Consider the following 23,859-nt stretch of genomic DNA (forward strand, 5'->3'; position numbering starts at 1 on the left):
GTGACAGATAAGCCACGCAGACAAGGCAATGTTTTAGTGAAACATTTTAACCTTCTGGGTTGATCTAGACTCCATTATACTGGATTATCAATATTGTATGAACCTACATGAATTAACGTGTCAGTGATACATTATTCATTCAGCTAAGCAAAAATAAAACTAGAATGGAACACAAGAGGCGTGTCCCAAACCTGTGGCACAATTTGAAACCACCTTAGTTCTGACAAACACCTTCATTTGTTTCTCTGTCGTCCCCTCCAGAGTCTTGCCCAGGTCCTGACTCAGGATGAAGCTGACCGAAGGTCGACACGAAGCGTTGGCAGCGCCGCCGGTCACGCTCGCAACCCCAGCTCCCGTAGGCAATGCCACAGAGGCAGTTGCCAGCCCGGCAGGAGGCAAGGACGATGGGTTCTCTAAGGTGAAGGAAAAGTTCATGAATGAACTCAACAAAATTCCACGTAAGTAAAGAGGACTCCGATTTCACAGTCATTCCATCGTTGAATTTCCACCTTCATGAATCCTCTGGAAGCTTGTAATCTTCATATTAAAAAAGTTCATTTTCTGCTTTCAAAGATTGTTTTTACAGTAGATGAATATTTTACACTCCAAGATGAGAATTTAAAAAAAAAATTATGTTGTATTTTTGGGATCTGGAAGGCGCTGCCTAAAAAGACAGTGGAAGCAGATTCAATAGTAACTTTCAAAATGGAATTGGATACACATTTGAAGTTAAATATCTGCAGGGCAATTGGGGAAAGAGCAGGGGTGGCAATTGGAGAGATATTTCAAAGAGCCAGCCCAGGTAAGAGGGGTTGAGTGACCTCCTTCTGTGTTGTGTGTTTATATAATTCACAAACGGCCTTCACGCACTAAACGGTTGCGGAAGTATTGCCTGATGGGAATACTGTAACTGAGGGTAAAATATATTAAGCAATGTGCCACTCTCAAGCAATGACTGTAAAACCATAGGACCAGGAGTCAGCCATTTCGCCCATCTAGCCTCGTACACCATTTTATTGGCCGTAACGTCTGATCCTCTATTGAAGATTCCAAACTAAGATTGATAGATTCTTGTTGAGTGAGGTGCGAAAGAGGAGGCAATTGTTATGGGCCAGGGTTTAGAGAACCCCAAAGTGTATCATGGAGTTCACCTGACCCACAAATTTTAATAGATTGTGGTATGGGGAGCACACGGCCCACTCTACAGGTGTGGTACAGCAGAAATGGAAAAGTAATTTTTAAAGCAAAACAATGTTTATTCTATGAACTCAAGTTAACCTTTTTTAAACATGCAGTGAACATCTTAGCAACCATCAATTCAAATACAACCCCCAAAGAATACAACACTAAGTAATCCATAAACTGTCCTTTTAATATCCAGAAGACTTAAGAAACTCATTTTAATAGAAGCACATTAAGTTTACAGTTACTACTGAGAACATTTATAATTCTGAATTCATCAAATGATCAAGAGATAGTCTTTTCATGGCAGAGAGATCAACAGTGCACCTGCTCTGTCTGGCCTCAGCTCCAACACTGAAAACAAAACTAAAACACACCCTGCAGCAAACAGCCTAAAACAAAAGTAAAAAGCTGACAGACAGCCCAGCTCTACCCACTCTGACATCGCTGCAGTAGTAGACACCCATTTCTTAAAGGTACTCTCACTACAGATATTTATTTACACACCCATTTACAAACGCCCATTTCTTAAAGGTACTCTCACATGACACAATCAACGTGAATAAGTGCAGTTGTGCTAGATCAACCTTGATCTAACTGAATGGCAAACAGGTTCGAGGGGCTGAATGGCCTCATTCTGTTCCTTTGTTCTCTACTGCTATCTCCCTGCACTATTTCTATAGTCCTTAACGCCCTCACTCGCCACAGAACTGTCTCTCCCCGACAAACACTCAGTTGATTTTTATAGCTATGTCCTTCTGGGGATGTTTAACATGGTTAGCGAAACTGAGCAGGTGAGCAGTTAGAATCAGAGACTCTTATAGCAGAGAAGGAAGGCATTTAGCTAAACTCACTGTCCAATTCATTCTACTCTTTCCCCACAGCCTTGCAAATTTTCTTTTTCAAGTATTTACGCAATTCTCTTTTTATATTTAACATTGAATCTGCTTCCACTGAGGTTTCAGTCAGTGCATTCCAAATCACAACTCATTGCGTAGAACAACGTCTCTTCATTTCCTCTGGTTACTGACCCTCCTATTTCCACCTATTTCCCACATCTTGGAGGGTGTTTGTTATAACTTGCACAAGGCCTTTGGCGTTGGAGCAATCAAGATCCCCATGAGTCTCGCCGAATACGAGCTCCCCCACTAAGGAACTGGGGACCCAAGGACATTCATCATTGAGTTCAATAAAAAGTCGGCCAGGTATGGAACCAACAAAGCAGACTGGTATCTGATATATGTTGTGATAAGAATTGTTGCAATAAAAATAGTTTTCTTTCACCTGCTCGGTTCGGACCTGTCTGTGGCCTACCAAACTGGTGACAAGAATTAAACTGGACTAATGATGATGCTGCTACACCCTCGGACAAACAATTACTTCCTTTCCACTGTTAGATTAAGGTTGGAGTACATCTTTGTTCCAATGCAAAATTGCCTTTGTTCTGAAGATTGGATGTGTTCGATGCGAGCATTAAGAGATGGACACAGTACGCAGAACTTTTTCCAGGTGAACACTATCACAGATGTTGATCGACAGGCAGTGATATTACTGACAGTCTGTGAAGCGCAGACTCATGGAGTGATTAAAAAAAACCGACATATCCCATGGCTCCAGATAGTAAGCACGGGATTCTCCGTTGCCCGATGTCGAAATCGTAATCGAAGATCAGGCGGAGAATCGATTCCGACACTGGAATCGGGGCAGTCGCTGGTTTGAAGCCGGTTTGCAATTCTCCACCCCCTCTGAAATGGCGTTATCGTGATGCGCGGCGTGTGCAGTTGCAATGCCGTTGGTGCCTCATCGGCCGGGCTTCCCGCAATGCTCCACCCCCGATGGGCTGTATCCCCGACGGCGCGGACTGTGTTCAGCGCCGTCTCACTCGGCTGGGATCCGTGCCGCTGATGGGGGGAGCTTCTGTGAGGGCTGGGGGGACTGGTGGGGGTGGCCAGGGGGTGGGCTGTGGGGTGCGGATGGCGGGTTGGGTCCGCGCATGGCCAGCGCCATGTTGTACGACACTACTGCTGCAGGTCGTCAGACGTGTGCATGCGCGGCCCGGGACCCGGTCATTCTCCGGCCTCTTACGGTGCGGGAGGCAGGAGTTTCAGTCAGTGCCGGTGCGAGCCCCTCACCGGTGCTGGAATCGATGAGGGGTTCATGCCGATTCCTTTCAGGTAAACCTCCCACAGATTCTCCGTTCGAGCCGGCACTTAGCTGCTGGAACGGAGAATCCCGCCCGAAGACATTCAAAGAATTGCTAACCTTAGTAGTACAACACTTCAAACCCAAACAATCCATTATAGTGCATAGGCACTGTTTTAACACGACTGGGTTTCTAACAAGGCTACAAAAAAGCCGCATTTTGTGAATACGGGACTTCTCTTTCCGAAATGCTGTGAGACCGTTTGGGCTGCGGTATCACTAACATGGCTACCCAAAGGAAGCTGCTGGTCAAATCATCCCTGACCTTCAGCAGGCCGTACAAATTTTCCTTTCCCATAAAAGCGCTGAAAGAGGAGTGCAAGAGATGCAAGGGATGGAGCTATACACCCTAGGACTTGCCCCCTCCCAGTGAACGCCTCCCCCCCCCCCAGCACTGAAATCCCGCCATGGACCAAGTACCAGAGAGGCTAGGTTCTTTGGTCTAGGACTGAAACATCCCAACGGAATGCCTCTTTGGAGTCTGTAGAAGGAAACTCTAGGCATTGTGGGGCCTGTCGATGCAGGGAGCACAAGGCACAAGTCAGCCAGCAGCCCCGGTGTTCTGGTAGAGGCAGACACCAACCAAGGGCTCGCACTTTCCACCTGGACTAGCCAGAGGAGGAGGAGTGAATGCGCTGAATGGCGTTGCGGCACCCCGAGTGGCCCCATCAAGATAACCGTGCAAGGTAATGGCCATCCATTAGACACGGGAGCTGCGGTTTCAGTTATCGCAAAACAAACCTTCGACTGGATAAAGACTGGATCTGTGGGACATCGAGGCAGGGTTGGCAATGTACACTGGCGAACCATTAGCCCTTTCAGGAACCATAATGACCCCGGTACTTTATGGGCAACAGTCGGTGCTAAATCCGTAAAGGGAGATGGCCCCAGCTTGCTCGGCTGTGCTTGGCTAAAATGCCTCCATCTGGACTGGCAGCAAATTTTCCAAATGGGACCCAGGGGACAATACAAAGTGCGAGGGAGATACCCCGAGGTTTTCCAGCTTGGCCATGGCGAAAATCCTGGTAGACTTGGATGCGAAACGAAAGTACTTAATGACTCTCTCGGTCACTTATGCCTTGTAGGTAGAGGTTAAGGCAGAACTAAACCAACTCGAAGGCCTTGGGCCAGCTGGGCAGCACCTGTGGTCCCGGTGCTCAAACCCAAATGATGGTCAGTTTGTGTGGGCACTTCAAGTTGGTGGTCAACAGGGCCACTCGGCTGGATTGTTGCCCAATGCCCCGCATCGAGGACCTGTACAACACTGGCCAGTGGAGACTCATTTCCGAAGCTCAATATGAGCCATGTGTACTTGCAGTTAGAATTGGAGCCCGCCTCACGTAAATATGTTACCATAAACACCCATAGAGGCCTCTATGAGTACACCAGGTTGCCCTTTGGAGTGTCGTTAGCCTGTGCAATTTTGAAGAGAGTAATGGAAAACACACTGAGAGGTTTGCCACGAGTAGTAGTGTATCTGGACGAAATGCTAGTCGCAGGGGCAACCGAACAAGAGTATTTAAGTAATTTGGATGAGGTTCTCCGTCGTTCACCAGAGACGGGCGTCCACCTGTGGAGAGAAAAATACATGTTCCATGTGAGGGAAGTGCTCAGTCACAGAGGAAGTGTAGGCAATTCATCAAGCTCCAACACCAGAAAACATCACAAAGACAAAATGATTCGACCCATCGCCTTTGCCAGGATACCCCATTGGATCCTCCACTGGCTGCATGTGAGTGCTCACTTGAGCATCGTATCGTAACCGGGGGCGAAATTCACGGTATCGGTGCAATGTCTGCCGACCGGCGCCAAAAACGGCGCAAATCAGTCGGGCATCACGCCGCCCCAAAGGTGCGGAATCCTCCGCACCTTGCGGGGCCGAGCCCTAACGTTGAGGGGCTAGGCCCGCGCCGGAATGATTTCCGCTCCGCCAGTTGGCGGAAGTGCCCCACCAGCTGGCGCGGAAAAGACACTGCCGGGCGGCGCATGCGCGGGAGCATTAGCGGCCGCTCACGGCACCCCGCGCAGTGGAGGGGGTCTCTTCCGCCTCCGCCATGGTGGAGACCGTGGCGAAGGCGGAAGGAAAAGAGTGCCCCCACAGCACAGGCCCGCCCGCGGATCGGTGGGCCCCGACCGCGGGCCAGGCCACCGTGGGGGCACCCCCTGGGGCCAGATCGTCCCGCGCCCCCCCCCAGGACCCCGGAGCCCGCCCGCGCCGCCTTGTCCCGCCGGTAAGAGAGGTGGTTTAATCCACGCCGGCGGGACAGGCATCCTAGCAGCGGGGCTTCGGCCCATTCGGGCCGGAGAATCGCGGGGGGGGGGGGGGGGGCCCGCCAACCGGCGGGGTGCGATTTCCACCCCCGCCGAATATCTGGTGCCGGAGAATTCGGCAACCGGCGGGGACGGGATTCACGCCAGCCCCCGGCGATTCTCCGACCCGGCGGGGGGGCAGAGAATCTCGCCCCAGATCACGAACGCAGATACGTACAAGCTGATTGTCTTTGCCGACGCACCCTACTTTTCCTCCCAGGACTGACGAGGTAGTGGCCACGCTCAACTTCATGGATTTGTTGCCTGTTACAGTGTCTCAAATCCGTGAGTGGACACAGACTGACCCGGTCAGTAAGGGCGGCACAGACATTCAAACAAGGGCTGAAAAAATAGACTTTGCGATCAATTGACACAAGACTGGTCAGGTTCTTGTTCTGCTATCAGACCCCGCATGCCACGACAGGGGTAGCACCGAATGAATTGCTAACGGGCAGGAAGTTTCAAACCCATCTTAGTCTTGCCTTCCATGATATTGGCGGGAAAGTGCGCCGCAGCCAGGAGCGGCAAGGGCATTACGCAGACAGACGAAAGCTGACCCGACTTTTTGTACCAGGCAGTCTGTGTTTGCAACTTTGCAGACGGCACCCAGTGGATGGATCTGAGGAACAATTGTCCGCCAGACAGGGCCAATATCATATCAAATTCAGGCACAGGGTCGAGTTATGAAAAAACATATCGATCACATAAGGTCCAGGAGATGAGACGTTTTTTCTTTTTATTTGTAAATGTTTTTATTTCAGTTTTTCATTTTATACACAGTGCAATAGACACGGGTGTATGGTTTGGGTATAATATTCAAGAACTTTCTATTGACATCGCCCCCCCCCCCCCGCCCCCCCTGATTTCTCCCCCCCCCTCCTTTTTTGTGTTCTTTTAGGATACTGTATTTGATCACATATCTTATGAATGTCATCTACCAGAAGACCAGTTTTTAAAAAAGTTCCTCGGGAGAGGAAAATTACAGTCCAACCAAATCCGATGCCAGTAGAGGCTAGAGCATCACCCCACAAGGGTCAAGATGCCAAAATGATTCTGGCATGCAAACACAGGCTTCAGAAGTCTCCGACATGGAGCAAGCAATATAGCATCCTCAGACAGTACCATGGCATTCCGAACAGAGGCGGTGTTCGCCATCCAGATATATGCCACCTGATCCAACCCCACAAGTGCAGGATGCACAGCCACAGGCGAAGAGAGTCCGATGCCCTCCGACTCCTCAGTTGCCAGAAGAGTCTTCGAACTTTGGGTGGGGGGGGGTGGGGCATGCTATAACCTGATTGAGACCTATCAGTCCCCATGAGTCTCACCGAGTACGAGCTCCCCTGTTAAGGGAGCTTGGAGCCCGAGGACATTCATGATTGAGTCCTATATCACAGAACCGACAGAGCAGACTCGGCTGGGATCTGATGTACATTGTAAATATAATTGCTTTGCATAAAATAGTTTTCTTTCACCTGCGCAATTCGGACTTGTCTCTGGCCTACTAAAGTGCCGAAAAGATTTCCCTCTCTGTTTCCTGTAAATACGTTAATGACCAGGTCAATTCTGACACTGTCTCAGCTTTCTGAGACTGATCAAATTACAGCAGTTTTGTCTCGCCACCATTAACCACATGATGTTTTGTGGAGTTTCAGAAGCAACAAGTTTTATTAAGTTATAGAACACAGGCCATTCATCAGGAAAGCACCATGGGAACAGTCAAACACTACCCGGGGCTGTAGAATTAAATTGGACTGTTAACGCTGCTCTTTAATCGGGAAGATGCACTATTTTATTTACTTGTCTTTTTATTTGGTGTTCAGGACAAACAGCCTATTAAGAGGGGGTCAAAGAGAGGCGGATATTCTGAATCTCTCAGCAGCTCGCTAGTTTACTTCACTTTTCACTTTTACCGTGGCGGGCTGAAGTCTACAAAGTGGAACTCAGCCATCTAATCACCTCATTCCTGGGTGCGGTGCAGGTTGGAGCAATTAGTTCACTCACTAATGGCCTCTAGTTTGAATACACTGCAGGAGAAATCAGTACTTCGCAGTTTTTGTTTTTAAAAAATTTTTTATTAACGTTTTGCAAAGTTTTTCATAATAAATAGTAATAATCCTAACACAGCAAAAAGAGTGAACATTAACATAGTGCAAAAAGAGAACATACAATAGCAATTAACTCGACGTAACCCCACGCGCCTCAGTCTTCCCACACCCTCCCAACGGAGCACTCACCCCCACTCCCCTATGGGTCGCTGCTGCTGCTGACATTTTAATTTTCCTGAGAAGTCATCAGATGGTATTATGTCCCCGCTCAACAGCAGCAGCTCTGATGTGACCATCAATTCACTGAGAGACATGTTGAGAAGTAAACCGTGGTTTTAATCAGCTTACAACTGAGCCTGCCTGTGACCGGTACAACAATGAATGCGGCCCCGCAGGTCAGCTGCCTTTATACTTCCTGTAAGGGGTGGAGCCATGGGCGAGCCCGTACATGCCCCGATATGTCCCCCTGTGGGTGAAGCCATACAATGGCCCATAGGTGGAGCCCACAGGGTTAAACACATAACGTAACACGATACAGCAGTAACATGATATCACAGTGCACTGGTGAATTAACAGTAGTTCCATTCACCACAAGTTCTGTACACTTGGCATAATTATTTATACACATAAGTAGGCATCTGTTCATGGTGTTGTCGTCCCTTGCTTCTCCCAGACGGAGTTCGCTGCCGTTGTCGTCTCGTGCGCACTTCCGCTTCTGCGGCCCTCCCGTCTTCCCCGTTTTCTCTGTCCCTGTGGATGTTAAGTATGTTAACGTTTCCCTGCCTCCCCCCTCCCCCTCCCTGGCTCTCCTCTATTGTTCCCTGTCTCTTCGCTCTACCCCCCCCCCTCTCCCCGCTTCTGCCCCCTTCCCCCTCCCCCCCTTCTCCTGTGGTTCGCCTTTCTTTTCTCTTACGTTTAGCTGCTATTTCCCCCCCCCCCTCCCCCGGTCTATCCCTCCCTCCCCCGCCTCGGCTACTTTCCCCTGATTCGTGGCTACCTGGCTATTCTTCTGCTTGTTTGTTGGCCACAAACAGGTCCCGGAACAATTGGGTCAATGGCTCCCATGTTCTGTGGAAGCCGTTGTCTGACCCTCGGATGGCGTATTTGATTTTCTCCATTTGGAGAGATTCTGGAGGTCGGACAGCCAGTCTGCAGCTTTAGGTGGTGCTGCTGACCGCCAGCCGAACAGGATTCTAAGGCGGGCGATCAGGGAGGCAAAGGCAAGGGCGACCACCCTCCTCCACAGGAAGTACTTCGCAGTTTAGCCTCCAACAGCACAGAGGGTTTGAACGATTTCTCCAGAGATGAGAAATCACGCTACACTGTTTATTAAATTTTTCAAACACAATTTTTCCCCCTTACAAATCAACAAAAACGGTAACATGATATCCGATAGATAACATTGTTTAAATAAAATAGTGAACTAACAAAATAACACAAAATAGTGCCCCCCCCTGCCCCCTCACCCCATCTAGAACACAAACAATTTACCCCCCCTCCCCTTCCCCCCCCCCCCCCCCGGGCTGCTGCTGCTGGCTATCTATTTTCCCCCTAACGTTCCGCTAGATGGTCGAGGAACGGTTGCCACCGCCTGGTGACCCCTGAGCCGATCCTCTCAGCGCAAACCTCATCCGCTCCAGTTTTATGAACCCTGCCATATCGTTTACCCAGGCCTCCACGCCGGGGGGTTTCGCTTCCTTCCACATGAGTAAAATCCTTCGCCGGGCTACGAGGGACACAAAGGCCACAATATCGGCCTCTTTCGCCTCCTGCACTCCCGGCTCATCCGTTACCCCAAATATAGCTAACCCCCAGCTTGGCTTGACCCGGATCTTCACCACCTTCGAGATCACTCCCGCCACTCCCCTCCAATACCCCTCCAGTGCCGGACACGACCAAAACATATGTGTGGGGTTCGCCGGGCTTCCCCCGCACCTCCCGCACTTGTCCTCCACTCCAAAGAACCTGCTCAACCTCGCTCCCGTTATGTGTGCTCTATGTAGCACCTTAAATTGGACCAGGCTAAGCCTGGCACACGAGGAAGAGGAATTTACCCTACTTAGGGCATCAGCCCACAAACCCTCCTCAATCTCCTCCCCGAGCTCTTCTTCCCATTTTCCCTTCAGTTCTTCTACCAGCTCCTCCCCCTCTTCTCTCATCTCCCGGTATATTTCGGACACTTTGCCCTCCCCGACCCACCCCCCCGAAAGCTCTCTATCCTGGATCCCTTGTGTCGGGAGCAGCGGAAATTCCCTCACCTGTTGTCTCGTGAACGCCCTCACCTGCATATACCTAAAGATATTCCTCGGGGGCAGCTCATACATTTCCTCCAGCGCTCCCAAGCTCGCAAACGTCCCATCTATAAATAAGTCTCCCACTCTCCTAATTCCTGCCCGGTGCCAGCTCTGGAAACCTCCGTCCAACCTCCCTGGGGCAAACCTATGGTTGTTCCTGATTGGGGACCACACCGAGGCTCCCAGCACATCCCTGTGTCGCCTCCATTGCCCCCAGATACGTAATGTTGCCGCCGCCACTGGGTTTGTGGTAAACTTTTTCGGGGAGAGCGGTAGTGGCGCCGTCACCAGTGCTATTAAGCTTGTTCCTTTACAGGACGCCATCTCCAGCCTTTTCCACGCCGCCCCCTCTCCCTCTATCATCCACTTACGGATCCTCGCCACATTGGCGGCCCAGTAGTAGTCGCCCAAATTCGGCAACGCCAGTCCCCCTCTGTCCCTGCTACGTTGCAGGAACCCCGTCCTTACCCTCGGGGCCTTCCCTGCCCACACGAAGCTCATGATGCTCCTATCTATTTTTTTGAAAAAGGCCTTAGTGATCAATATAGGGAGACATTGAAACACAAATCGGAACCTCGGGATGACCATCATCTTAATCGCTGCACTCTGCCCGCCAGTGTCAGCGGCTGCATATCCCACCTTTTGAAATCCTCTTCCATTTGCTCCACCAGCCGAGTCAGATTGAGTCTGTGTAAGGTTCCCCAGCTCCTGGCTATCTGAATCCCCAGGTATCGGAAGTTTCCTTCCACTCTCCTTAGCGGCAGGCCATCTATCCCTCTACTCTGGTCCCCAGGGTGTATTACGAAAAGCTCACTCTTCCCAATGTTAAGCCTATATCCCGAGAAATCTCCAAACTCCCTCAATATCTGCATAACCTCTATCATCCCCCCCACTGGATCCGCCACATATAGCAGTAGGTCATCTGCGTAGAGTGACACTCGGTGTTCCTCTCCCCCTCTAACCACCCCTCTCCATTTCCTGGAGTCTCTCAGCGCTATGGCCAGTGGTTCAATTGCCAGCGTGAACAGTAATGGGGACAGCGGGCAGCCCTGTCTTGTTCCCCTATGTAGTCGAAAATACTCCGACCTTTGCCGATTTGTGACTACACTTGCCATTGGGGCCCCATAGAGGAGTTTAACCCAGCTGACAAACCTCTCCCCGAACCCGAACCTCCTCAGCACCTCCCATAGATACTCCCACTCTACCCTATCAAATGCCTTCTCTGCATCCATTGCTGCCACTATCTCTGCCTCCCCCTCTGCTGGGGGCATCATTATCACCCCCAATAGCCGTCGCGCGTTGACATTCAATTGTCTCCCCTTTACGAACACTGGGGCGAGGGAAATGAGGTGTTCCCTCCGGGGGTGCGCCACCCCCGGGACACAATCCTCTATCCTCATTGTCAGCACTTTTGCCAGCAACTTGGCGTCCACGTTTAGGAGTGAGATAGGCCTATAAGACCCGCATTGCAGCGGGTCATTATCTCGCTTCAGGATTAGTGATATCGTCGCCTCCGACATTGTCGGGGGTAGGGTCCCCCCTTCTCTGGCCTCGTTAAAGGTTCTCGCCAGCAGCGGGGCCAACGAATCCACATATGTCCTATAAAATTCCACCGGGAACCCGTCAGGTCTCGGGGCCTTCCCTGCTTGCATGTTCCCTAGCCCTTTGGTCACCTCGTCAACCCCAATTGGCGCCCCAGGCCTGCCACCTCCTGCTCCTCCACCCTTGGGAACCTTAGTTGGTCCAGAAACTGCTGCATCCCCTCTTTTCCCTCCGGGGGTTGGGACCTATATAACCTCTCATAAAAGGTCTTGAACACCTCATTTACCTTCCCTGCTCTCCGCACCGTGGTTCCCGTTTCATCCCTAACTCCCCCTATTTCCCTCGCCGCTGTCCTCTTTCGAAGCTGGTGGGCCAACAGGCGACTCGCCTTTTCCCCATATTCATAACTCATCCCCTGTGCCTTCCTCCACTGTGCCTCTGCCCTCCCTGTGGTCAGCAGGTCGAACTCCGTCTGGAGTCGTCGCCTCTCCCTGTATAGTCCTTCGTCCGGGGCCTCCGCATATTTTTTATCCACATTCAAAATCTCCCCCAGTAATCTTTCCCTTTCTTTGGCCTCTGTTTTCCCCTTGTGAGCCCTGAAGGAGATCAACTCTCCCCTGACCACCGCCTTCAGCGCTTCCCATACTACCCCCACTCGGACCTCCCCATCATCGTTGGCCTCCAGGTACCTTTCAGTACATCCCCGCACTCTTCCACAGACTTCCTCATCCGCCAATAATCCCACATCCAGTCGCCAGAGTGGACGCTGCTCCCTCTCCTCTCCTAGTTCCAGATCCACCCAATGTGGGGCATGGTCTGAAACAGCTATGGCCGAGTACTCCGTTCCTTCCACCCTCGAAATCAGTGACCTTCCCAAAACGAAGAAATCTATCCGGGAGTATACCTTATGGACATGGGAGAAAAAGGAGAACTCTTTGGCCAGCGGCCGAGCAAATCTCCACGGATCCACTCCCCCCATTTGGTCCATAAACCCCCTAAGCACCTTCGCCGCTGCCGGCCTTCTTCCAGTCCTGGATCTAGATCTATCTAACCCTGGGTCTAGCACGGTGTTGAAGTCCCCCCCCCATTACCAGGTTTCCTACCTCCAGGTCCTGGATGCGTCCCAGCATCCGCTTCATAAATCCCGCATCATCCCAGTTCGGGACATATACGTTGACCAGCACGACCTCCATTCTCTGCAGTCTGCCACTCACCATCACATATCTGCCCCCGCTGTCCGCTACGATGTTCCTAGCCTCGAACGACACCCGTTTCCCCACCAATATGGCCACCCCTCTATTCTTTGCGTCCAGCCCTGAGTGGAACACCTGTCCCACCCATCCTTTCCTTAACCTAACCTGGTCCACCACCTTCAGATGCGTCTCTTGAAGCATGGCCACGTCTGCCTTCAGTCCCTTTAAGTGCGCGAACACTCGGGCCCTCTTAATCGGTCCATTTAGGCCTCTCACGTTCCACATGATCAGCCAGACTGGGGGGCTGCCCGCCCCCCTCCCCTGTTGACTAGCCATCACCCTCTCTGGGCCAGTCCCACGTCCCGGTTCCGCGCACCCACCCAGCCCCCAAGCGGCGCATTCCCGCCTTGACCACCTTTTCTCTTACCAGCTCCCTTTCGATCTCCGCAGCAGCAACCCAATTCCCCCCCCCCCCCCCCCCCCCCGCCACTAGATCCCCATCTAGCATGGTTACTCCCCCCATATTGCTTCCGAAAGTCAGCTTTCAACTGACCCCAGCTTCTCCCGCTCTCTCCTTGACCCCCCCCCCCCCGTGTGAGGAACTCCCCTCCTCCTTGCGCCTATCTTCCCGCCATCATCTCTCTGGCACGGGAAAAAAAAAAGAAACCCCGCGCTTTCTAGAACCATCCCGCCCCCCATGGCGCAGCTTCCCCTACCGCCCCGTTCCCATTCCCCATCCCCCGCCTGTGTCTCTTCTTCCCCCCCACCGGCGCCCACATTTCTCAGTGTCCCCCCCTCCCCAATTTACACCTCTATACATCAGCATTGTCGTTTCCCCTCCAACATCAGTCCCTTAGTTCTGGTCCAGTTTCTCTTTTTGAATGAAGGTCCATGCTTCTTCCGACGTCTCAAAATAGTAATGTCTATCCTGGTGCGTGACCCGCAATCGCGCCGGCTGTAACATTCCGAACTTCACTTTCTTCTTATGCAGCACCTCCTTGGCTCAATTGAAACTCGCCCTCCTTCTCGCCACCTCCGCACTCCAATCCTGATACACTCGTATCATCGCATTCTCCCATCTGCTACTTCGTACCTTCTTGGCCCATCTCAGAACCACCTCTCTGTCATTGAAGCGGTGAAATCGCACGATCATCGCCCTCGGTGGTTCTCCAGCCTTTGGTCTCCTCGCAGGGACCCGGTGGGCCCCTTCCACTTCCAAGGGGCCCGAGGGGGCCTCAGCTCCCATTAGCGAGTGTAGCATTGTGCTCGCGTAAGCCCCGCCGTCAGCTCCTTCCACTCCCTCGGGGAGACCCAGGATCCGGAGGTTCTTTCTCCTTGATCTGTTTTCCAGGACTTCAATCCTTTCGATGCACTTCTTATGGAGCGCCTCGTGCGTCTGCATTTTGACCGCTAGGCCCAGGATCTCGTCCTCGTTGTCCGTTACCTTCTGCTCCACCACACGGAGCTCTATCTCCTGGGCCTTTTGTGTCTCCTTAAGCCCCTCGATTGCCTGTAGCATCGGGGCCAGCACCTCCTTTTTAAGCAGCTCCACACACCGTCTTAAAAATTTGTCCTGGTCCGGTCCCCATGTCAGCTGGGCTCCCTCCGACGACATCTTGCTCTTTTCTTTCTTCTGCCGCTGCCCTCCAGGATTCTCCGAGATCTGGCCGCCGCCGCCGATATTTTTCTTTCTCACTGGGGGGGGGGGGGGAACTCCCTGTTGCCTCACCCGGGTTTCGTCAAAAAAGAATTTCCCGTTGGGGCTCTTAAAAGAGCCCGAAGGTCCGTTTAAGCTGGAGCTGCCGAAACGTGCGGCTTAGCTGGTCATCGCCGCAACCGGAAGTCCAAGCTACACTGTTATCAACCAAACATTCATCTTTTGTTTTTAAGGCTATGATAACCTTCAAGAGCTGCCATTGCTCTGACAAGTCAGTTAAAATTACTTTTTAGAAAAATCTGTTCTCGCCTAGGTTTTTATGTTGAATTGGAGAGGTTCAGGGAGGGAATTCTGGAAAAATAAAGCTGGTATCAGTGAAAATGGCAAAACCATCATGACAGCTGTCAGAATGTCATTAAAAATTAATCTCATTCAGTATTATATTTTAGGGATTGAAATCAGCCAGGTTGCCCTGGACTGGCCAATATGTGATAGACTTTAGTTATATCGTGAGACTCGAGCAGAAGCATAGGAACTAGAGAAGGCCATTCGGCCCCTCGAGCCAGTTCTGCTATTCAATTAATCATGTCTAATTTGTATCCATTTATCCATTTTGATTAATTATCCTACTAGTAGACCGAGTGGTTTCATGATAACGTAATGACATGGCTACAAAAGAAGTTGCATGTCGGGAGCACATGGAGTCATCCCCAGGAGCGCGGGTCCAGTACAAGTGTGACACAGCTGCTAAGCTAGTGAATAAACTACTATTTGTTACAAAGTCCTTGCAACCCATCTCATTTATGGCGTCAGGAGTTGGCAGTACGGCACAAGGACTTCGCCGCATTGACCGGTTCGTCTTTGATGAAAACATTGCAGACAGTTGGGAAAAACTTGTGAAGGAATGGTGTATTTACTGCGGCGCTGCATTGCCTGACAAGTCAAAAAAGTACAGCCTGATAACTTATTAAACTCTCGAGGAGTTTGAGTAATTTGTTTTCCAGCTGGGGGAAGATAAAAATGGCCCTGAAATAATTTATAAATAAGTTTGAGAATATATGTCTTCCAGTAAAAAAAATATAATCCTCAACAGACATACATTCAATTCAACAAACCAAGATTAATCAATAGAGCCTTACAAGGCCACACTGAAAATCTTGGCAAAGCTATGTGTGTTTGGAACTCCCACTGATGAATGAGTCAGGGATCGAATAGTTTGTGGAATTCACAGAAACTTAGGGCGCAATCTAAACCAATTGCAACAGAGTCCCGTGTTGAGCGTGTTTAGACAGGTGTTTCCCGATGCTCGCAGCGCCAACAAAGACCATGCTATTGAACGGGACTCTATTGCAATCCAGGGCTTCAGCAGGGAACGCCAAGCCAAGGCCACACTTAGTCCTGTCTCCTGCACTGAGGAACTCTGCTCACCAGAACTGCTCAGTGCAGGAGGGTGAAGAAATCAATGGCGCCCTGATTTCTTGACCCCCCCCCCCCCCCCACCCCTGACATGAGCCCCGTACCCCCCAAAGCCCCAACTCACTTATAAGGCGGCCCTTGGACCCTCCCTGCACCCCACTTCATACAGGCAGGGCACTACCAGGCCAGATCCCTCGTGTGGGGCCAATGCCAACCTGGCACCTTGGCACTGCCAGCCCAGCACCCTGGCAGTGCCAATGTAGACCCAACATTTGGGGACCTCTGATCCTCTGGGAGATCCCCCACCCCCCCAAGTGCCGTTCCACCTGGTCCCTCTTTGTGGGGGCTAATGCTGAATGGTACTCGCCTAAGGTCTCCAACGCAAAGGGTTTAAATCCCAATACCTTGGTTAGGTCAGGCGAGTTGCATATTAGAGTGAGATTAGCTACTCACTCCAATATGCAGATTTGCCAAATACTGATCCTGCTTACAATGGGCAGGATCGAGATCACAACATCTCATGAGATCCCGTTAGATCTCACAAGGCGCGGTAAACCGTGTAAAATCCGAAAGAGCCCTCTCCTGCCATCTACCGGCCACGTCGCCCCTCACGTTTGCCCGAACGGGGGCGCGACGGGGCCGGTAGATCGCGCCCATAGTTCGCAAGCAGCTGCTGCGAGAGATGATCTAGCATTGCAAACAGTCATTGGTATATGTATGTTAAATGATCAATAAGGGAAAAGATGAGATTTTAGGTAGGAAGCTGAAGTATTTGCTGAACAGGGGGTGCCCTGCTCCAACTGCAGTGGCCAGCAACCTCAGAGCAGAACTGCTTGTTTTGCATATGATAAAAGATGTAACAAATGTGGAAAATGGAATCACTTCACTAAATGCTGCAGATCGAAAGCACAGCAGGCTTCCTCTGCCACAGCAACATAACAGCTGGTTGGTTCGCTACGGGTAGGAGTGTCAGGAAGGTGAATTAACTGAAGCTCAGCCAAAGCAGTGATAGTACAGAGCCCACATCAACACACTATTGTGAGAGTGTTGACACAGCCACGGAAAAGAGTGAGATCTTCACCATCCTCAACGTAATTTGCAGGAAGGCAAAACTGAAGGTAAAGATTGACACCGGAGCAAATTGTAACATATTGTCCAAACGAACTTTCCAGGAACTAGACCCATATGCAGCAGCAGAACCCAGTACCCAGGCGGACCTCATGGCTTATGGCAGACAAGCCATCCACACTAAAGGTGTGGCCACTCTCCACTGCACACAGGATAGCTTCAAGTTGCTCATAGTTGACCAAAATGTAAGGCCACTATTAGGTCTTTGGGACAACATTACATTGAGGCTCATTCAACTCGGTCCAGAGGTGCATGCTTAGCAACACCAGGCCCCAGAAATTATAGAGTATAAAGACCTCTTCCACATCATTGATAAGCTAGTTGTATACCGCACGACACTTGATAATTCAGTGCCATCAACAGTCTGTGCTCCGAGAAGAGTACCAGTTGGCATGAAGCAGAAAGTAATTAATGAGCTACATCAGATAATAATACTAGGTGGCATAACTCCAATAGATGAAGCCACAGAACAGGTTTCGGAAATGGTGGCCGCAGTGAAAAATGATGGCACGGTACTGACCCAGTGCACTTGGACAAGGCGCTGCTCAGACCTCATCACCCTATGAAGACAGTGAACAAGTAATGGCAGATATACCAAATGCGATGGTGTTCAGCATTCTCAATGTGAAATGTGAGTTCTGGCAGGTTACATAGATGAAGAATCCTCAAAACTAACCGTCTTCATGTCTCCAATAGGCAGGTATTGTTTTCTTTGTATGCCTTATGGGATTTCCACGGGCTGTGAGGTATTACGGCGATGCGTGGATCAACTCTTTGGCAGACCAACATTGTAAGATTGTTGTTGATGACACTCTTGTTTGGGGTCATACTGTACAAGAACATGATGCACATCTTTGCCTCATCCTCAACAGAATCAGGACCACAAGCTGAAGCTCAATACTGTGAAATGTAGATTCAGGGTCAACCAGGTTCCTTACGTGGGCCATTTACTCACAGTCAATGGTGTAAAGCCTGATCCAGATAAGATGAGGGCTATCCGACAGATGGCCATTCCTGTGGACAAGCACCACCCTGCAGCACTTCCTTGGTATGACAAATTATCTTTCTAAGTTTATCCTGTGTTCTAGTGAGATCATTGGACCTCCTCATCAACGTCTCCACCATGGCATCAAATAATGCTGGCAAGAGCATCACTTGCGGTCTTCAACAGACTCAAACACGCACTCGCAGCCCTACCAGTGCTACAATACCTTGACGTTCGAGCACCCGTACAGATCGTAAAGGAACCCCTTGCTCTCGTCTTCAACTGTCAGAAATTTCATGCTCCATAATGGTTATCCTGCAACCATTGAAACACATTACCAGCCACTCATGGCTATCTTAAAAAAAGCCTCTTAGGGCAGCACGGTGGCGCAGTGGGTTAGCCCTGTTGTCTCACGGCGCCGAGGTCCTAGGTTCGATCCCGGCTCTGGGTCACTGTCCGTGTGGAGTTTGCACATTCTCCCCGTGTTTGTGTGGGTTTCGCCCCCACAACCCAAAGATGTGCAGGGTAGGTGGATTGGCCACGCTAAATTGCCCCTTAATTGGAAAAAATGAATTGTGTACACTAAATTTTAAAAAAAAAATGTTTGAGCCTCTTCACACTGTGTCCGCACGGCTAAAACACATGATGCTAAAGCTGCAACATTACAATCTCAGCATCATCTACAAATGTGACAAGAAGCTGTACTTGGCTGATGTCCTCTCCAGAGCCTTCCTATCTTCTGCAGACCTGGCAGATTGTTTGGAAGGCATAGCAATTATGACAATAGAGATGCTATCCTCTCATTGAATTCAGGAACTCAAAGATGCTTTACAGGTGGACATCACATGAAGACAATTGCACGATTTCAACACAAGAGACTGGCCAGAATCCTCAAGGGAGCTTCCCCACTAGCTCCACACATTCTTCACCATCAGAGATGAACTGCACGTACAGGATGGACTGACGCTGTGAGGCCAGCAATACATCATCTCTACTGCCCTCCAGAGGTACTACATACAACAACTACACCAAGGGCACTCCAGGTTGGAAGCAACCAGATACAGGGCCAAGGCATCACTGTACTGGCCCTCAATGTGCTCAGACATGGAAAGGGAAATCTCCAGATGCACACCGTGCAATGCATTCAAATCACATCCAGCCAGAGAGCCGCTGAATTTACATCAGTTCCCAGACCTCCCTTGGTCATTCACAGCAGCTGACATATTCGAATGGAATGGTAAACATTTAATTTCAGCTGATTTATATTCATGGTGAATTGAACTCAATTAGTTGCCAAACATGACGTGTAAAATGGCCATCATAAAGCTTAAGAGACACTTTGCCTCACCCGGCATTCCACAGAGACTCATGACAGACACCATCCCCCAATTCAGCTCCACTGAATTTCAGAACTTTGCACACGCATGGGACTTTAAGCATATCACAAGCAGCCCCCTGTATCCATTGTTAAACGGTCTGGTGGAACAGGTGGTACACTCAGCAAAGCATCTTCTAGAGCAGTGAGCGGGATTCTGCAGTCATCAACACCGACCGGTCGAGTTTCCGACGGCTTGTCTCTTGTGCTATTGCTTGTCGGGAACTCACTCAGCGTGGTGGGTGCAGACTCAGTCCAGCGCTGCCACAATCGGGGTGGGCCGATCCGCGGGCAGGGGGGAACTTTGGCAGGGGCTGGGGGCACTGTTGCGGGGTGGTCCAGGGGTCACAAGCCTGGCCAAAGAGGGGCACTATTAGGCAGGCCAGGTCCACGCGTGGCCGGCGCCAAGTTGCACGGTGCGGCCGCTGCAGGCCGCCACCGTGCGCATGCGTGGCCATGGACCCGGCAATTCTCCGGCCATATCGGTAGCTAGAGCCGGGTGTTCTTCGCTTCCTGCGTGCTAGCCCCCCACCAAATGGAGGATCGGTGGCTGTTTTGCACCAATTTTTCGGTCGTAAAACGCCAACGTTCCACTCCGGTGTCAGGACATAGCCTGGAAATCGGAGAATCCAGCCTAGTACTTTTCAAACTTTTTTGCCTGGGACCCATTTTTACCAACCGGCCAACCTTCGCGACCCATGCCGACTTTGCGGCCCACCACATTCACTGACCTCTAATGTAACAGGTGAGTCTGCTCAGTCCTCACGATCTAACTTTCTTTGTCATTCAATGTTACATTTTGATAATGCCTTCAGCTGATGATTTAAAATCTCACTGCACCCATTGAAAAAAATCAAGAGGTTTGTCCTCGAACTTGCCATGCTTCGTCTTCAAATGTCTTTGCAGTTTGAGGGTTTTAAACTTTAATTTGCCAGTGCTTCCCTGCATATAATACACATGAACTTTGAATCCTGATTTGCAGTGGCACAATTAATAAACCCACACCTCAAGTAATTCTCTTTATGCTACCTTGTCCCTGTTTACAGCATCTTCTCAATGGGTTGTTCACCAGAGGCCTTGGAGTTCACACAAGCACTGCGGTTGCTGCAAAATGGAGGAATCTCTCTCATATCCAGAACACATGATGTCAGCATATGGGGTGTGTGATCTGCACCCAACGGCCACTTCCAGTGGGAGGACTCCGTTGTTTGCTGAAAAATACTGGCCCTAGACATCGTGCTGACGTCAGGAGGAGGAGGTCCACCCGCTGGGCCCCGAGCCTGCGCATTGATCCAGTATGCGTGCACCGGAAGACCAGCAATCTCAAAAGTCCATTGCAGCCGGCACTTTTAAAAGCGGCCACAGTCCTCCGGCGTTCCTCACGCGATCGGGAATGCCACGATCGAGCGCTGCGACCCTCCCGGTATCTGCCCGTGACCCACCCGCTGGTTGCGACCCTGAGTTTGAAAACCCCTGTTCTAGAGAGAGAAATGTGCTCAGGATCGCACAGATTACTGTGCTGCACTCCTCAGCCCGTGAAACAGCCGTGACAGGACCTGCCCTCATCAACACAGCGACTATTCTCCAGGCACGTCAGGAGTTCATTTCCTACTGCTCACACGCTGCTACAGCCGAAACCTGAAACCAACGTCAATGATGGCCTTGTGCAACGCAGACTTAGACGCAAAATGCACGATGGTTGAGATGCCCGTAGACTCTGGTCAGTCAGGAGTCAGGGGCGAAATTCTCCCCCAACGGCGCGATGTCCGCCGACTGGCGCCAAAGATGGCGCCAATCAGACGGGCATCGGGCCGGCCCAAAGGTGCGGAATGCTCCGCATCTTTGCCGGCCTAGCCCCAACATTGAGTGGCTAGGCCGACGCCGGAGGGATTTCCGCCCCGCCAGCTGGCGGAAATGGCGTTTGTTTCCCCGCCAGCTGGCGCGGAAATGCGGCGCATGCGCGGGAGCGTCAGCGGCCGCTGACAGTTTCCCGGCGCATGCGCGGGAGCGTCAGCGGCCGCTGACAGTTTCCCGGCGCATGCGCGGGAGCGTCAGCGGCCGCTGACAGTTTCCCGGCGCATGCGCGGGAGCGTCAGCGGCCGCTGAAAGTTTCCCGCGCATGCGCAGTGGGGGGAGTCTCTTCCGCCTCCGCCATGGTGGAGGCCGTAGCGGAGGCGGAAGGGAAAGAGTGCCCCCACGGCACAGGCCCGCCTGCGGATCGGTGGGCCCCGATCGCGGGCCAGGCCACCGTGGGGGCACCCCCCGGGGTCAGATCGCCCCGCGCCCCCCCCCCCCCCCAGGACCCCGGAGCCCGCCCACGCCGTCTGGTCCCGCCGGTAAATACCAGGTTTGATTTACGCCGGCGGGACAGGCAATTTCTGGGCGGGACTTCGGCCCATCCGGGCCGGAGAATTGAACGGGGGGTCCTGCCAACAGGCGCGGCCCGATTCCCGCCCCCGCCCAATCTCCGGTACCGGAGACTTCGGCGGGGGCGGGGGCGGGATTCACGGCGGCCAACGGCCATTCTCCGGCCCGGCGGGGGGTCGGAGAATGACGCCCCAAACCTCACGTGAACATGACCTGTTGACATGGTACACAGCTATGCACTGCAAATGAACAGTTACATTGCAGCCACGGATGGTGCACACTGCATATGCAGTCATCATCGCCACCTATAGGTATTGGAAACCAGCACTAACAGATAACACACCACTTGTCGCAAACCATTCAGTTGTATAAAGTCTTAAAGAAATGAAACCGGAAGGACCACACAGCATTGACCTAGCCCTGTCAACTCTGCAAAGTCCTCCTTACTAAAATCTGGGGACTTGTGCCAAAATTGGGATTGCTGTCTCGCAGACTAGTCAAGCAACAGCCTAACATAGTCTTCCTCACGGAATCGTACCTTACAGAAAATATTCCAGACACCGCTATTCCTGGATATGTCCTGTCCCAAAATTTCAGTTCTAAGATTTACAATCTTGCAACGCCCAGCCGTGAATGGTGGTGGACAATTAAACAACTCACTGGAGGAGGAGGCTCCATAAATATCCCCATCCACAATGATGGAGGAGCCCAGCATATCAGTGCAAAAGATAAGGCTCAAGAATTTGCTCCAGTCTTCAGCTAGAAGTGATGAATGGATTACCTCCGGAAGTCCCTAGCATCACATACATCTTCAGCCAATTCGATTCCAGGTGTTGTCAAGAAACAGCTGAAGGCACCGGATACCACAAAGGCTACGGGCCCTGGCAATATTCCGGCAATAGTACTGAAGACTTGTCCTCCAGAACCTGCTGCACCCCTAGCCAAGCTGCTCCAGTAAAGCTACAACACTGGCATTTACCCAACAATCTGGCTAATTGCCGAGGTAAGTCCTATATCCAAAAAGCAGGACAAATCAAACCCAGCTAATTACCATTCCACTAGTCTACTCTCAATTATCAGGAAGGAGTCATCAACAGTGCCATCAAGCAGCACGTACTCAGCAATAACCTGCTCACTGACGCTCAGTTTGGGTTCCACCAGGACAACTCAGCTCCTGACCTCATTATAGCCTTGGTTCAAACATGGACAAAAGAGCTGAACTCCAGAGGTGAGGTGAGAACGTCTGGCCTTGCCATCAAAGCAGCATTTGATCGAGTATAGCCCTAGCAAAACTGGGGTCAATGGGAATCAGGGGGAAAACTGTCCACTGATTGAAGTTATACCTCGCACAAAGGGAGATGGTTGTCTTTGTCGGAGGTCAATGAACTCAGCTCCAGGACGTCACTGCAGGAGTTCCTCAGAGTAGAGTCCAAGGCCCAATAATCTTCAGCTGCTTCATTATTGCCCTTCCTCCCATTACTAGAACAGAAGTGGAGATGATTGGACAATGTTTAGTACCATTCGCGACTCCTCAGATACTGAAGCAGTTTCACATCCAAATGTAGCAAGATCTGGAAAATATCCAGGTTTAGGCTGACAAGTGGGAAGTAGCATTAATGGTACACAAATGTCATTTCCAACAAGAGAATCTAACCATCGCCTCTTGACATTCAATGACATTACCATCGCTGATTCCGCCTCCCCCCCCCCCCCCCCCCCCCCCCCACCCCCACCCTATCAACATCCTGGGTGTTACCATTGACCAGAAATTGACTGGACCACCCATATCAATGCTGTGGCTATAATAGTAAGGCAGAGGCTATGAATCCTACGGCATGTAACTCATCTCTGCACTGCCGGTGGGTCAGAGGATCCTGCAGAAAATTTCTACAAACAAGTTACTAGCTACAGGAATGAGATTCCACAATTTCAGTTTTTCTCTTCCTGGGCTGGTGAGATTGGGTGGGATTGAAACAAATTAATTACCTCATAAAAATGGTCCTTAGGCTGTTAAGCACCAGCTCTGACTTTCTGCGGCAGGTTTAATGATAATTAGTGCAGAAATGTAGCAACTATATGAGGATCAGCTGACATTTTTGTGTGGCTATTGGCAGAGGGGCACAACTTATTCATTAAGCATCGATCGTCCAGCAATTTGTG

General features: G+C 51.0%; 1 protein-coding gene across 5 annotated transcripts in view; it reads left to right on the top strand.

Moving 5' to 3' along the window:
• Positions 1-23,859, top strand: part of syt1a (synaptotagmin Ia) — an 870,875-nt gene that overhangs the window by 707,487 nt on the left and 139,529 nt on the right. For all 5 annotated transcript variants that reach the window (XM_072484731.1, XM_072484730.1, XM_072484734.1 and 2 more), the window contains one exon: positions 262-458. In XM_072484731.1, the coding sequence (XP_072340832.1) occupies positions 287-458 (172 nt within the window). In that variant the 5' untranslated portion in view covers positions 262-286. The remainder of the gene's footprint in view (positions 1-261; positions 459-23,859) is intronic.

This window comes from Scyliorhinus torazame, chromosome 19 (genome assembly GCF_047496885.1).
Source record: "Scyliorhinus torazame isolate Kashiwa2021f chromosome 19, sScyTor2.1, whole genome shotgun sequence".
In the NCBI taxonomy this organism is placed as follows: domain Eukaryota; kingdom Metazoa; phylum Chordata; class Chondrichthyes; order Carcharhiniformes; family Scyliorhinidae; genus Scyliorhinus; species Scyliorhinus torazame.